Genomic DNA, 16,452 nt, shown 5'->3' on the forward strand with positions numbered 1-16,452 from the left:
TAACCACTGCGCCACCAGGGAGGTCCCAACTCCTGTTTTTTTAACATCTAAATAGGATACATTAAAGTTACCAAAAGTGTTAACTGGTGATTGGAGGCATGCATTTTAAACTAACTTGCAACTGAAAATTTCACGAAAACACTGCTAAAAAGAGCAGGAATAATTTACTTAAATAAATGAGATTTAAAATATAAAAATTGCAACCTACAAAATGGGAGAAAATATTTGCAAATCATATATCAGATAAGGGGTTAATATCCAAAATATATAAAGAACTCATACAAGTCAACAACAAAATCCTCAATAGGATTAATAAATGGGCAGAGAAACCAAACAAGAATTTTTCTGAAGAAGACATCCACGTGACCAACAAGTACATGAAAAGATCTTCAACATCACTAATTATCAGGGAAATGCAAATCAAAACCACAATGAGCTATCACCTCACACCTGTTAGAATGGCTATCATCAAAAAGACAAGAGATAACAAGTGTCGGTGAGGATGTGGAGAAAAGGGAACCCTCTGGCATTGTTGGTGGGAATGTAAATTGGCACAGTCACTGTGGAAATCAGTATGGAGGTTCCTCAAAAATTAAAAGTAGAACCACCCTATGATCCAGTAATTGCACTTCTCAGAATATATCCAAAGGGAATGAAAGCAGGATATTGAAGAGATATTTCCACTCCCATGTTTATTGCAGCATTATTCCCAATACATAAGATATGGAAACAACCTAAGTGTCCACCAATGGACTAAGGGATAAAGAAGATGTGAGATATATATAGTGGAATGTTATTCAGCCATGAGAAAGAAGGAAATCCTGCCATTTATGACAATATGGATGAACTTTGAGGACATTATACTAAGTGAGATAAGTCAGAGAAAGACAAACACTGTATGATCTCACTTATATGTAAAATCTAAAAAGGCTGAACTCCTGAAAACAGAGTAGAATGGTGGTTACTAGGGACTGGGGGTGGGGGAATAAGAGAGATGTTGTTTAAGGGTACAAACTTGCAACTGGTAGATAAGTTCTGGAGATCTAATGCACAGTATGGTGAATATAGACAACAATACTGTATTAAGATCATCAAACTTGCTAAGAGACTAGATCTTAATTATTCCCACCACAAAAAAGAAATGATAATTATGTGAGGTGATATAGGTGTTAGTTAACCAGTGATAGCAATATGAAATCAACACACTGTACACCTTTAACTTACACAGTGTTACATGTCAATTATATCTCAATTTTAAAAATTAATCGAAAGAGAATAACTCCTGAAATTCTGAAATACATGCAAATATATAATTTTTTAAAAGCTTAGAAAATGCCACAGAGCATTTAAAAATTAATCAAATGTCCAAACGGAAAGCCTAGGAACGTTCACATCCTCAATTTTGATAGAACGGTGTATGGTATCAAAATAATATCAGAGACTGATAAAATTGTGAAAATGAAAAGCTTACTGAATATGAAAGAAGCATTCAAAACAAAATCATTGTTTCAATTGTAAGTGAATTTTTAAGAATCCACAAATGAAAAAGTGTTTTGATGCCAGAACAGTAACATAAAATAGTTCAAATATGAATACAGTCGGGGCTTCCCTGGTGGCGCAGTAGTTAAGAATCTGCCTGCCAGTGCAGGCGGATTCTTGGACCAGGGTTCAAGCCCTGGTCTGGGAAGATCCCACATGCCGCAGTGCAATTAAACCTGTGTGCCACAACCACTGAGCCTGCGCTCTAGAGCCCACGAGCCACAACTACTGAGCCAGCATGCCACAACTACTGAAGCCCACACGCCTAGAGCCCATGCTCTGCAACAAGAGAAGCCACCGCAATGAGAAGCCCACGCACCAAAGCAAAGAGTAGCCCCCGCTTGACACTAGAGAAAGCAGCAACGAAGACACAACACAGCCAAAAATGAAAATAAATAAAATAAATAAACTTATTTAAAAAATGAATACAGTCGGGAGATATTTGCTTTGAGCCAATTCAAAAACTCAAAAGGCTTATAAAAACTTTAGAAATCAAACAGAATAAAACTACTTATCTTAAAATGAAATTGAAATAAAAGTAATAATATCAAAAGAGCCACAACAAGGAAATGACTCTGCAAAAAACCTGAAACAAGTCTACTTGACTCATAAAATCATTGAAAAGCAAACCCCAAACCATTCAAATTTATTGAAAGATCCTAGTTATTGATTGGAAACGTTTAATTTCAAACCAATTAAAAATTTGAGAATTTTGCTCCAATTGAACAATGCCACACCCTAAAACTTCTTCTTTTCCAAGTTCCCCTGTACTCTATTCAAACTAAATCCCCCACCCAATTAGGCAGCTGAGCCGGCCAGGAGGCATTCCTTTGGCACTTATAAACAGCAACAGTCCACCCAAAGGTCAGGGCTCTCACTTCTGCCTTTCACACCATGACACAAGTTTGCCAAATCAAAACTCTCAAGTCTGCTCTTCACACCATGAAGATGTGGGTCTTTGCCCATAGCGAGACCCCAGAGAGACCCCAACAGTTTCCAAACAGACCTAGGTGCCCCCACCCTCCTCAGTAGCATTCTCTCACCCTGGATTGAACGAGGAGCTTTGTCCAGAGCTTCTGGCAGTGCCAGATCACGTGATGTGATGGGACGAAAACCCTACCTGCTTCTGCTCCCAGATGGCTGCTGCAGCTGGGTGATGATGGTCAGCCTTGGCCTTTTCCCCCTTTGTTGGCTTCTGGAGGTGACTCACAGATTCTTTTGCTTGTTGTGAATGTCTTCCATAGGCAGGCCAAAGGCTGGAGCAATTGGGTGGGGTGTTGATGGAGAAAAGGTGAGGTCCAAGTCTGGGGATTGGAGGAGGTTGAAGAGGACAAGTGCTTCACGTTGTGGGGAGCAGAAGGCAGGGCTGGTCTGGAATGGAGCTGCATCATGGTCAGGTGAGAGTTGTCTGGGGTGGGCTGCCTCATTCCAGGAGTAGCTGATGCATGGGTCCTGATCTAGGCATGAGCATCCTCCAGGTGTAAAGGTCAGAGGTGAATGACTTGGTCAGAGCTGGGCTGTAGGAAGCAAAGATATTCACCCAAGTCTAGTTAAGGGCTATTCCCAGATACTGTATTTCACCAAATCTGTCATTGAGTGTAAGATGTACCATTATTTTATGTATCACTACACTAAGAAAGTAAAAAGGCTGCCAATTAAACCATGCCATAATGTTTTCTTTGCACTTATAATTTAAAATTTTTACTTATTGAAAGATTTATTTTAGTCTTATATAGACATAGTATCTTATCAGATATCACTCTTATGAGTGCTTTAAAAATATAAAGAATATAAATTGCTTAAAGTATTTCTAAAATTCCTTCACATCTATAACCTGAATATTCTGAATCACTTTTCAGCTCAGAGTTGGAATTGTCCATGTTTTCCCACACGATGCTGTCCTCTGTGCCATCAAGATTGTTGGTGATGTAGCATTTCTTAAAAGAAATGTCCAGGGGATTTTCTTCCAAATTGCTTCCAAGCTACAAGTTTGGACATTGGCTTGCTCGCTCGGCTTGTAAAAAGCAATCTGGTTGATCATATCTGAACAACAAAATACAACGAGTGTTTCAGCTACGTGTAAGTATCTTCCTTGTTTTGGATTCAAAATACACTTTGTCGTTGCCCTGCATGAAAATGTGGAATTGCAATAATTTTTCCATTTTTTCAGGTGTCTATTGCTTCATGACAAACCGCAGCTACACAGATCACCATTTCTAGCCTGAGGGTGCCCATTACTCTTTGTGCTAATATGCCTCTGAGAGTTGAACTTGCTCCAAAGCTCGCTCTTTTTTTTTTTTTTTTAACTTTTGAAATACTTTTAGGCTTGCAAGAAGTTGAAAAAAGAGTACAGAGAGGTCCCACATACTCATCACCCTGCTTCCATCAATGGTGACATCTTACACAGCTTATAGTGTATTGTCAAAACCAGGAAACCAATTGGCACAACACAATTAACTAGACTACAGATCTTAACTCATATTTTACTGATTTTTGCATGCACTCGTTTATTTTGTATGCTTGTGGATCATTCAATGACATTTTATCACATGTATATATTTGTATAACCACCACCACAATCAAGATGTGTTCTGGCACCACAAAGATCTCCCTCATGCTACCCCTTTATGGTCACACTTTTTATGAGGGCAAATACTCAGCCTTCTCCTCCATTCTTGGCTTTATCTGGTTGTAGGTGCTAAGCAGTGCCTTTGTGGACTACCTGTCTATTTTGCCTCCTAAGCATGCCATGTTCACCATCTCCACAACACGCTACATAGCAAGCCCCCTTGGCTTCTCTTCTGACTTAAAAATACTGTCAGTCATTATGGTGACTGCAGCCTCCTGGCTTCTGGCAGTTAATTGCCGCCACCTGGCTCTGTTAATTCAAGGCTCCATGATTCCCATGGACATTAATGAGCAGTAACCACCTCTCCTACCCTCAGCCCTAGCCAGCAAGTGAGAGCCACCCCTGAGCTTCTTAGTGATGCTGGTGTCCCTCTCACCAGTACATTCCTGATGGCTTTGGTGAATAGTGAGTTTTCTTGGCCCTCCATGGAACATAATCTTCTGGTAGTATTTCTGACCTCACAAGGTCTGTCCATTGCAACATGTTCAATTCTTTCAGCCTCTCTATTCCTTCTTCTACCATCCTTCAGGTAACACAGGCATTTCCACTTCAGCCATCATGAGCCTTTGTCTACTCCCGGCTTCTAAGAGCCACCCCAGCAATGACTTTGCCCCATCCCTTGGGTGCTTGCCAGGGTGTTAAATCAATCTCCTAAGAAAGTACCCTCAAATTGATAAATTCTTACTTCTTCAATGTTATGTTCCAGCTACCTTGATCGAGCAGCTCAAAATCTAGTCTCAGTGGTAGTCACTGAGTAAGTACTCACTAAGTACTCAGGGGTACTTAAACTGGCTCATGCCAATCTGTGTTAGCTAATTCTTCCAGCTCCTTCAGTATACAATCTATTTCCTTCCTTATCAGGCCCAGCATATCTCCAGTTGGGTTATCCTGGGATTTAACAAAGATTATTATCTTGGCAGCCAGGAGAAAAGATTGGGGCAGCTCCTGAAAGGGAAACCATTTGTTTTGTGGGGTGAGGACTTGTTGATATCTTCTGGCATGAGAGATGTGCTAGTTCTTACTAGGGAAGGGTGAGCTACCTCTGCAGTTTCTGAGAGTTCAGTTTCTACAGAGCTGACATCTTAGAAGTATCCATCCAGATGTCTCCATCCTACTTTTCAGGTTCCAGGTTTTTCCAACCAGGGCTCTGACTTTAGCATGACAGACTTGCCTGGGATTGGCATTTAATCATTTTGAGGCTTTTGCTATCAAGTCTAGAGTCTACTCCTCTGATGTGTCTGCTTGTTACTGAGTCCACACTCTTACTGCTCACCACATAGCAGGCCAATAAATCAAGAGACAAGTTGTTGGGGCAAGGGATAGCAACTTTATTCTGAAAGTCAGCAGACCAAGAAGATGGTGGACTGGTGTCCCAAAGTACCATCTTGCCTGAGTTTGGATGCTAGTTTCTTTTACAGAGGAAAGAGTGGGAGGTGAGGAGGCAAAGTAAGAAAGACAATACATTGTTGTAACTATTTCCTGGTTCCAGCCAGACTGGGGAGGGGATGTGTTAACTTCATCTTTCCTGCAGCCATTCACAGGTGGCCCCGGGTCAGGATGTTTCTTGTGAGCTTAAACAAGGGTATTTCAGCTTAACTCTCAGGCATGGGAAGGCAGTGTTCTGGGAGATGGGCATTATGTATACTTTAAGATATAAGCAACATTCCTTTAGTGATTAACTTGTAGCACAAGCAATAGAATACAAAGGTTAAAGTAAAAGAAACAGATCCAATATGGAGTCATATTTGTTCTTCCCTATTACATGCTCTTCTACTGAAGGAGAAAATTGTGTCTTTATAAGCTATCGACAAGATCCTTTGGCTCTTACACTTAGCCGTCAATTGCTTGTTAACAGCCCTCAATCTCATTATCCATTTGTAGGACATTAATACAAATTAGTAATAACCAGTCAACTTTGCTGACCTTTCTTTCAAATGCCAGAATCATCATACCTGCAATAGTGTTCCTTTCCACTGGACATTTTCCAAGGTCACTAATGATGAAAGAGTCAGCATTTGCATTACCGCCTTGTGGAAAGGAATACCTGTTCCCATCTACAACTCAGGATGGCATCTTCTTTGCCCAACAGGTGGTGAGTGATCCAGTCCCTGAAACCCATCTGACCATCTACTTTATTGGATCCCATCAACAGTATACTTTATGTCTATTCAAATGTTCCAAGAAGCTGATGCCAAGATGGGATTAGATTTGCAAGAAACTTATTGGGAGAAATGCCTGTGGGTGATAAAGAGGAAGAAGTAGATGTAGGCAAGGGAGAGCTTTCAGATTACAATGTAGGTCTGACACCAGTGAAAGGAGAGTGGGAGGAAAAGGATTGGCTCGAGAGAGTTCCAGTTTGTAGCACAGTTCAAAGAAAGTTTGAACCCATCAGAAAGGTTAGAGAAATATTGTGTACCACAAGAATGGGCCAGCACTAGTATTTGCACCATGTTCAGTCAGTGCTATTGGCAGCCTGGGGGAAGCATGAACTTGGTGCAAACTTGGTGGTGGACCAAGTTGGGTGGAAGCTGGGGCTATTAGTCAACCATGCTTCCTGCATCAGAAGATCTCAGTGGTACATTTTTATGGCTACTACAGGTGGCATTCTACGAACAAACCTTGCATCTATCCCTGGTTTTGACCCCTGGAGAAAGGATTGAGGGCTTCTGCCTATGCTTCTTTAAGTGCAATGCATGGACAAACCAGGGATATTTTTATGCCCCTTGAATACACCCAGTATGAGCTTCCACATTACCGAGAAAGTCTCCCTCATCTTCCACCCCTCACTCAAGTTTGGGAACAGGAATGGGACCTAGAAATGTGCCATGACCAACTTTCAATCATTTTAGGGCCTTCTCTTTGGCTTGTGTAGAGCCCTGGCCTGGACCTTAGACTCTACCATACACCTTATTTATTTAAAATGTAAAACTCTGGACTAACTTTTGTAACTCTTTGCCAAACTATGTTTTACGTCTGACTCCCATTCTTGGACTCTCAATGTATTAAGGCCTCCACACAAGGTAGTCAGCCAGGCCTTAATATGTATGGTTTTTGCTTTCTCAGGTTTATCAACATGAAAGGAAGGGATTTAGCACCATTAAGCCCTAAGACATGACAGCCCTTAGGCAGAGCAACTTTAGACCTGATTCATTGTCTCTATGATGTCCACAGAATTGAGGATGTGAGAGATATGTGTGACTGTCCATCCATTTCTGTTGCTGTTTATCAGGGTGTTTCTTAGTTGAAAGTAACCCCCTTGCCTTAGTAGCAAAGTATCTTAATTGGATGAATTCCAGTATGGGTGTTGGGGGGGAAAACCTCCTTCATAGTTAGAATGGTCTCAACTCAAGAAGAGTGGCTGTGAACTACCACCAAGAACAGTGTTTTACAAAGATTACCTTAAGCTATGCCCCCAACTAGAGGTTGCCTGAAAGGAATTCTTAGAGAGGTTGGTTTGGGGCCATCTCAGGGAGAACTCTAGCATTCCCCTTCAATGTTTACTTCTTTCCACCATCCAGTATGTGTGATGGCATAATTGTTTCAGGTATACTAAAATGTTTGTTGTCCTAGATCCTGTCATGGGTTGTGTCTCCCAAAAGATATGTTGCAGTCTTAATTTCCAGTACCTTATTTGAATGTTCCCTTATTTGGAAATAGGATCTTTGCAGGTGTAATCAGGTTAAGATGTGGTCATTATGGTGGGCCCTTAATTTGATAGGACTGGTCTCCTTGTAAGAAGAGGAGAAGACACACAGAGACAGAGACACATTGGGAGAATACCATGTGACAACAGCGGTAGAGATTGGAGTGATATGTCTACAAGCTCAGGAATGTCAACCATTGCCGACAACATCAGAAGCTAAGAGAAAGGCATGGAACATCTTCTCCCCTGGAGCCTTCAGGGAGAGCATGGTGCTACTGACACCTTGATTTTGGACATCTAGCCTCCAGAATTGTGGGAGAATAAATTTCTATTGTTTAAAACCACCCAGTTTGTGTTAATTTATTATGGCAGTCCTAGGAAACTAACATAGATGCCTATACTGACTTTGGTTAGTTATGGTAGGACTTTCCAGAAATATAAAGGGGAAAGTTGGGACCTACCCATCAGAGAGGAATGTGTGCAATATTTTGATGTTCCTGGCCCTCCTCCAAGTTTTATTAGCCAGGAACAAAAATGCAGAGAAGAGGATCCAGCTCAGGTCTCTGGTTCCGAAGTCTTACTAGTTAAGAGTCTCACTGCACACTTTGGCCAAGGTATCCAGTGTTCCCAATTCTTATTTCTCCACTTGCTTTAGTACTTTGGGCCCCTGGAAATGAAAATAGTAATACTACTAGATAATACTTATCAGAGCTCTTGCTTGTTCTGAGTTCTTTTACATTTATAAAGTTGCGACTCACAACAATGGTAAAATGGAGTCATTGGCATAATATATCTATTTTTACATATGAAGAAACTGAAACAGAGATGTTAAATAATCTGCCAATGGTCCCATAGCCAGGGAATGGCGGAGATAGGATTTGAACACTGGCAACAATGGCTCCAGAGTCTGCACTGAACTGTTATGCCAGACTACTTCCTTCTCGAACAGGAAACATGGCAGAGGTGGTAGCAAATAGAATTCACCAAGGGCTGGATGTTTCAGTAGTCCCACAACCTACTGACTGTCAGAAATATATAGGCTGACTTTGTTGCCATGGTGTTTTGACATCCTCAAAATGGATTGCTCTTTTGGAAGCCCCAAGGCCACAATTTCAATCTCCTAGATCCAATTCCATTTTCCAAGGTAGCTTATTGAAATCCCAGGTCCCTGGACTCCCATTCCAGCTTTTCCTTGTACAAAGGAGTAATCCTCAAAATATAATTTGCTTTCTCCTGCAGTTAGTAGTTCTCTCCCAAGGTTATTTAGAAGATAATAATAAATATGTTATAGAAACATAGTCATTGATTGATATTGATATAGCTATTTCCCATGGAGAAGTTGGAGGCTTCTCTGAGAATTTCTCCACTCAATTAATGGTCATAGGCTACCACTAATGCCAGGAGTTTTATGAACAAATTGAAACCTCCATAATAGAGTGTAGTTATTCACCAAGTTCCATTTGGCTTCCAAATCAGGCAGGAATGGTTATGGATGAACCTTGTAATAGTGCTATTTCCAAGCCAAAAATTTTTGGACTATTGTCTTCATTTCTTCAATGACATCAACAGCATTGCGGTTATGTTTCTGTTGGAGTTTGGGGTATCCATAGTCCTTATACCAACTTGAGTTCAAATGTGAATACATGAATTGCCATCTAGCTGATTCCTCCATCAAAATTAATTGTATTGTGGCAGCTGTTTCTTTCTCCACACCCTATTACAAAACTTGATGACTCTATTAGGTTAGAAAAAGAAGAATAAAAAAATCCTTGAGGTTCCTAAGACATGCTCACTTTAAGCCCAATTCAACCTTGGGTGCTGCTTGTGGGATTTCAGGTACTCCTGCCAATTTTCCCATCCCATAAACAATACCTACAGTTGAGAAGTTTTAAATAAATTATATCTGTACCCAGAATTCAGTGGGGAAGTCCAGGTATCTATTCCTTCTGTATTCTTCTCAACAAGCCCATTGTGGCCTTGGGAAGTAATTATGTGCTGGGAACCCACTACTCCTGCTTTCTTAGTTTGAAATTTGCGAGGCCTAAATGTTCAGATGTTTCTGAATATTCTTGGCTCAGAACCAAAACAACTTCTTCCATTTCCCCCTGGATGCAGAGTCCCATATGTAAAGTACAACAAGAGTCAGGCAAAATGTATTGCTCATCATAATGCCTCAGAATATATCCATTTTCCCTGAGGAGTATAGACACTGGTCTCTTCCCAAGGATGATAGATGAGTTCACGTGGGTTTTTGGTTTGGGGCTCTGCCCTGGATCTGAAACCAGGTCCAAACAGGAACCAACCAGACTGGCCTATTTGATCCAATGTAGCCTCTTTGGATAATCAGGGTTTTTTTTTGTTGTTGTTGTTATTTTTGCGGTACACGGGCCTCTCACTGTTGTGGCTTCTCCCGTTGTGGAGCACAGGCTCCGGACGCGCAGGCTCAGCGGCCATGGCTCACGGGCCCAGCCGCTCCACGGCACGTGGGATCTTCCCGGACAGGGGCACGAACCCGTGTCCCCTGCATTGGCAGGCGGACTCTCAACCACTGCGCCACCAGGGAAGCCCTGGATAATCAGTTTTAAATATGTTTTAACTCAGCATTTTTAAAAGTCAGGTTTATTAAGATACAATTTATATGTAGTAAGCCTCACCTTTTTCAGAAGTACAGTTGCATGAGTTTTGACAAACTTACACAGTTGTGTAATCAACACCACAATCAAGATATAGAAAATTTCCATATCACAAAAAGTTCCCTTGAGCCCCTTGGTAAACAGTCCCTCTTCTTGCCCCCAGACGCTGGTAACCACTAATCTGTTTTCTATCCCCATAGTTTTGCCTTTTCCAGAATATAAATAGAATTACACAGTATGTAGCCTTCTGATTCTGGTTTCTCTTACTTAGCATAATGCATTTTAGATTCATCCATGTTATTGTGTGTATCCATAGTTCACTCCCTTTTATTGTTGACAATTGTCCTTTTATTGTAAGGACATACCAATATCAATATATCCATTCGGATTGTTTCCATTTTGGGACTTCTATAAACATTCATGTACAGGTTCTTGTGTGAACATAAATTTTCATTTCTCTAGGGTACATACCTAGGAGTGGGATTGCAGGGTCATATAATAAGTGTGTATTTGACTTTATAAGAAACTTAACACCCTTCTATTCTTCCCTAGTATCTGCCCATTCCTCTCTGAAAAGATAACTACTGTTGGCTTGTTGCAGGGATTCACCATCCCCCAGCCTTTAGTTCAACACCAAAAATTTGTTTTCTAGAAGGTTTCTAGAAAGTATCAGCATCAACCATTTGTTTTGACTTTCTAGTTTTTCTGGTTGTAATAATTGAAAAGTCATATAGTTTTTCCGTATTTCACATTACTGGGGGCAAGTGCTGAATTTTCAAGTTGTCTTTGAATGTCTATTGCCATTCTTGGGGTTGGTAAGACCAGGGCTTCCATCCTAACTGAATGGCATGGCTGCCCAGTGTGTAGCCCTTGTGATGATCAGCAAAAAGGCTTCTTAGTGATTCTCATGAGGATCTCTCTCTTGATTCACCATTGCCTTGTAATTGACACAATCCCTAAACACTCCCTATATGTTCTCTGACCTCCTTCTACAGATCCCCATACCAACTGCCTGAGCAAAGGCCCCCATAACTTCCTCTTGTCTCCAGTGTTATGTTGCTCCATACCTAAGCTCGCTCCATCAGTCACTTGGAAAACTTTTCAGTTCTTAGGGCACCCTCCCTGGACTTGAAAACCTTCTTGGACTCACTGGACTTCAAGGTTTTCAATGATAAATGTCCACTTCAGTGTGGATGGATGGCAGAGCAGAGTAGGTTTTGGGGGTGTTTCCCCAGGCTGCTCTGTCCCCCCTCCCTCCTGCAGGTTTGTTGTCTGCCTTGCAAATCATCTTCCTTGTTTGATTCACCTTGACAGATTCATGTGCAGACCTGCCCTCCTAGTGAAGCACAACTGGTGGTGGGTGCACCATAATGAAAGAGGTTTGTTCCTTGCCTTGGCATTCTTCAAATACCTCATGATTTTCAGGCAAATTCTTTCCATTTACTTCTTGGGGTGGAGTCCCTAGTGAATCACTGAGACTATCTCTCCAGCTCCTCACAATTTTCTCTCCATTTGTTAGAGCTGTTGCCCTTTGACCTTTAAAAGCTGAAACTGACTGGCCTGCCACTTTCATCTGTCCACGAGAAATCTGTCAGTATTGTACTATGCTTTATTCAGTTTGTTCATGCTCCCTCTCCCCATCTCATGGAAAGGGAAAGCTCTGTCACAAATTCTGGTAATGTGATCCCTTTCTCTGTTTTTAACTTTCCTGTTTCCTGCCCCTCCACTAGGGACATTGTCTTCACCCAAGAGAATGTAGTTCCAGAATCTTCTGCCCATCCCTCCCCAATCTATCTTGATCTGACTCTTAAGTAAAGTAAGCTCATCCTAGGAATGAGTCTTTCTTAAGAAACCCCATCCCAGTTGATCACTCAGCTCTTAGTGAAACACTCCAAAATTCCCCAGGATGCTGAAGTCCCCTCCATGTCACATTTATTGGCAGCAGATTTTTCTGGCATTCTTAGGGCTCCCCAAACCCATATTGACAATGTGAAGATGTTAGAGATCTTTCCAATTCTGTGGGAGGTCTTCCTGATAAATTTGCTGACTCAGGGCTTACCTAGTTCTGATCTGCTGCTATTCCACTCAAAAATAATAATAATTTTTAAAAAGGATGAATTTATAACTGGGTAAATGAAATTCTTGTTGTTGGTGGTGTTTTTACAATAAAAGTCACAGAGGCATTTATGATGATAGACAGAAAGAGCAGCACTTGGATCTTCTACTGCTCTCAACTCCAGGTCCTGAGATCCAGGTTAAATATCTTGCCTAAGCTCACCTACAGTGTGACTTCATGAAACCATTTCCTCACTTTATCCCTCCTAGAAGGACAACATGGTGGTCAAGAAGTAGCAGAGTGCCAGCCAAGATAGCAGACATGGGGTTATATTTAATTTATACAAATCACTTTGGTGTGAATGAATGAGCATGTTTGTATGAAAAGATCTAGTATTCACCAGTCACTGATTAGGCTGGATTGGAGGGTATTTAACTCTGATTTAGCTGGAGGCCTATGGCCTAGAGCACAACAAAAGAGAGCCAAGTCAGTCTGCTAAGGCTCCTTGTTGTGGAAGCATGTCTAGTGAGAGCCTGCATGGTTCTGAAAGCTCTTCCTATAGCTGTGGTCTTGGATGAAGGCCTGGGCTTCCTGTATTCCACCAGTGTTGCCCAGGGGAGCAGCAAAAGACATGTTGTCACATAGACCCTTGGAGTCAGGCTTATTAGAGCCTCTGGAGACACTTGGGAACCTCTGCTTTCAGGAAAAAACCCTAACATTCTAGTTAAAAACAACATGATAGAAAATTATTGCTGTGAATTCAATTTCCTCTTGTTTTTATTTTAAATTCCTTTTTCAAGAGATTATATTTGTTTTGTATAACCTTAACCCAGTTTCCCCCAAAACTTACATCTTGTGTGACAAAAAATTGGCATTGGAACAATGTGTGTGCATAGTTCTATGTCATTTCATCATGTGTAGTTCGGTGTAACCACCACCACAATCAAGATACAGAACTATTCTATGAAGTTCTATGAAGATCTTCCTGCTACCCTTTATATTCACACCCACTCCCCTCCCACCCACCATCCCTAAACCCTGGAAACCATTAACCTGTTCTCCATCTCTTGATTTTGTCACTTTAAGAATGTTAAATAAATGGAGTCGACCTTTCGAGATTGACTTTTTTCACTCAGCATAATGTCTTTGAGATCCGTCAAAATTATTGTGTGTATAGTTTGACTTTTTTATTGCTGAATAGTATTCCATAGTATGGATATACCACAGTTTGTTTAACCATTCACCTATCAAAAGACAGTTTGGTTGCTTCCAAATTAAGCTATTACTAATAAAGCTGCTATGACCATTCAAGTACACATTTTTGTGTGGGTGGAAGTTTTCATTTCTCTGGCATAAATGCCTAGGAGTAAGATTACTGAGTCATATGGTAGTTTAGTCATTTAAGAAACTACTCTTCTACAGAGTGACTGTACATTCCCACCAGCAATGTATGAGAGCTCTAGTTTCTCTGCATCTTTACCAATATTGGTATTGTCACTATTTTTAATTTTAGCTGTTCTAATAGGTATATGGTGATATCTCATCATGGTCTTAATTTGCATTTCCCTAATGGCTAATGATATTGAACATTTCTTGATATGCTTATTTGACAGCTGTTTATCCTTTTCAGTGAGCTATCTCTTCAAGTCTTTTGTATGCTTTCTAATTGGATTTTTTTTACTGTTGAGTTTTGAGGATTCTTTATATATTCTAGTTATGAAATCCTTGTCAGATAGGCATTTTGCAAATAATTTTTCCCAGTCTGTAACTTATATTTTAATTTTCCTAAGAGTCTTTTACAAAAGTTTTTATTTTGATTTAGTATAATTTATCAATTTTTTAATTTTCTGGATCATGCTTTTTGGTATTATGTCTAAGAATTCTTCACCAAACACTAGGGCCTGAAGATTTTTTCCTATGTTTTCTTCTAAGAGTTTTATAGTTTTACATTTAAATCTATGATTCATTTTGAGTTAATTTTGGTGTAAGGTTTGAAGTCTAGGTAGAGGTTCTCTTTTTCTTTGGCCTATGGACATACAATTACTCCAGCACCATTTGTTGAAAAGACTATCCTCCATTGGTTTCCTTTTGCACCTTGGTCAAAGATCAGTTGGACATTCTTGTGTGGGTCTATTTACAGGTTCTCAATTCTATTCCACTGATCATTGATTCTTTATCACTGATCTCTATTCTTTTCCATTGATATGTCTATCTCCATGCCAATACTACACATTCTTTTTTTTATTAACATCTTTATTGGGGTATAATTGCTTTACAATGGTGTATTAGTTTCTGCTTTATAACAAAGTGAATCAGTTATACATACACATATGTTCCCATATCTCTTCCCTCTTGCATCTCCCTCCCTCCCACCCTCCCTATCCCACCCCTCTAGGTGGTCACAAAGCACCAAGCTGATCTCCCTGTGCTATGCAGCCGCTTCCCACTGGCTATCTACCTTACGTTTGGTAGTGTATATATGTCCATGTCTCTCTCGCGCGTTGTCACAGCTCACCCTTCCCCCTCTCCATATCCTCAAGTCCGTTCTCTAGTAGGTCTGTGTCTTTATTCCTGTCTTACCCCTAGGTTCTTCATGACATTTTTTTCTTAAATTCCATATATATGTATTAGCATACAGTATTTGTCTTTCTCTTTCTGACTTACTTCACTCTGTATGACAGACTCTAGGTCTATCCACCTCATTACAAATAGCTCAATTTTGTTTCTTTTATGGCTGAGTAATATTCCATTGTATATATGTGCCACATCTTCTTTATCCATTCATCCATTGATGGGCACTTAGGTTGTCTCCATCTCCGGGCTATCGTAAATAGAGCTGCAATGAATATTTTGGTACATGACTCTTTTTGAATTATAGTTTTCTCAGGGTATATGCCCAGCAGTGGGATTGCTGGGTCATATGGTAGTTCTATTTGTAGTTTTTTAAGGAACCTCCATACTGTTCTCCATAGTGGCTGTACCAATTCACATTCCCACCAGCAGTGCAAGAGTGTTCCCTTTTCTCCACACCCTCTCCAGCATTCATTGATTCTAGATTTTTTGATGATGGCCATTCTGACTGGTGTGAGATGATATCTCATTGTAGTTTTGATTGGCATTTCTCTAATGATTAATGATGTTGAGCATTCTTTCATGTGTTTGTTGGCAGTCTGTATATCTTCTTTGGAGAAATGTCTATTTAGGTCTTCTGCCCATTTTTGGATTGGGTTGTTTGTTTTTTTGTAACTGAGCTGCATGAGCTGCTTGTAAATTTTGGAAATTAATCCTTTGTCAGTTGCTTCATTTGCAAATATTTTCTCCCATTCTGAGGGTTGTCTTTTGGTCTTGTTTATGGTTTCCTTTGCTGTGCAAAAGCTTTCAAGTTTCATTAGGTCCCATTTGTTTATATTTGTTTTTATTTCCATTTCTCTAGGAGGTGGGTCAAAAAGGATCTTGCTGTGATTTATGTCATAGAGTATTCTGCCTATGTTTTCCTCTAAGAGTTTGATAGTTTCTGGCCTTATATTTAGGTCTTTAATCCATTTTGAGCTTATTTTCGTGCATGGTGTTAGGGAGGGATCTAATCTCATACTTTTACACGTACCTGTCCAGTTTTCCCAGCACCACTTATTGAAGAGGCTGTCCTTTCTCCACTGTACATTCCTGCCTCCTTTATCAAAGATAAGGTGACCATATGTGTGTGAGTTTATCTCTGGGCTTTCTATCCTGTTCCATTGATCTATCTTTCTGTTTTTGTGCCAGTACCATACTGTCTTGATTACTGTAGCTTTGTAGTATAGTCTGAAGTCAGGGAGCCTGATTCTTCCAGCTCCGTTTTTTGTTCTCAAGATTGCTTTGGCTATTCGGGGTCTTTTGTGTTTCCATACAAATTGTGAAATTTTTTGTTCTAGTTCTGTGAAAAATGCCAGTGGTAGTTTGGTAGGGACTGCAT

The 16,452-nt window shown here is 40.4% G+C and overlaps 1 protein-coding gene across 1 annotated transcript in view; it reads left to right on the plus strand.

The window, feature by feature from the left end:
• USP27X (ubiquitin specific peptidase 27 X-linked) overlaps positions 1-16,452 on the plus strand; it is a 52,838-nt gene that overhangs the window by 11,155 nt on the left and 25,231 nt on the right. The window contains exons 3-4 of the mRNA XM_027091313.1: positions 4,235-4,461; positions 6,050-6,260. Of these exons, the coding sequence (XP_026947114.1) occupies positions 4,235-4,461; positions 6,050-6,260 (438 nt within the window). The remainder of the gene's footprint in view (positions 1-4,234; positions 4,462-6,049; positions 6,261-16,452) is intronic.

The sequence above is a fragment of the Aethalodelphis obliquidens genome, unplaced genomic scaffold, assembly GCF_003676395.1.
Source record: "Aethalodelphis obliquidens isolate GAN/ISIS:26980383/991018 unplaced genomic scaffold, ASM367639v1 scaffold71, whole genome shotgun sequence".
Lineage (NCBI taxonomy): Eukaryota > Metazoa > Chordata > Mammalia > Artiodactyla > Delphinidae > Aethalodelphis > Aethalodelphis obliquidens.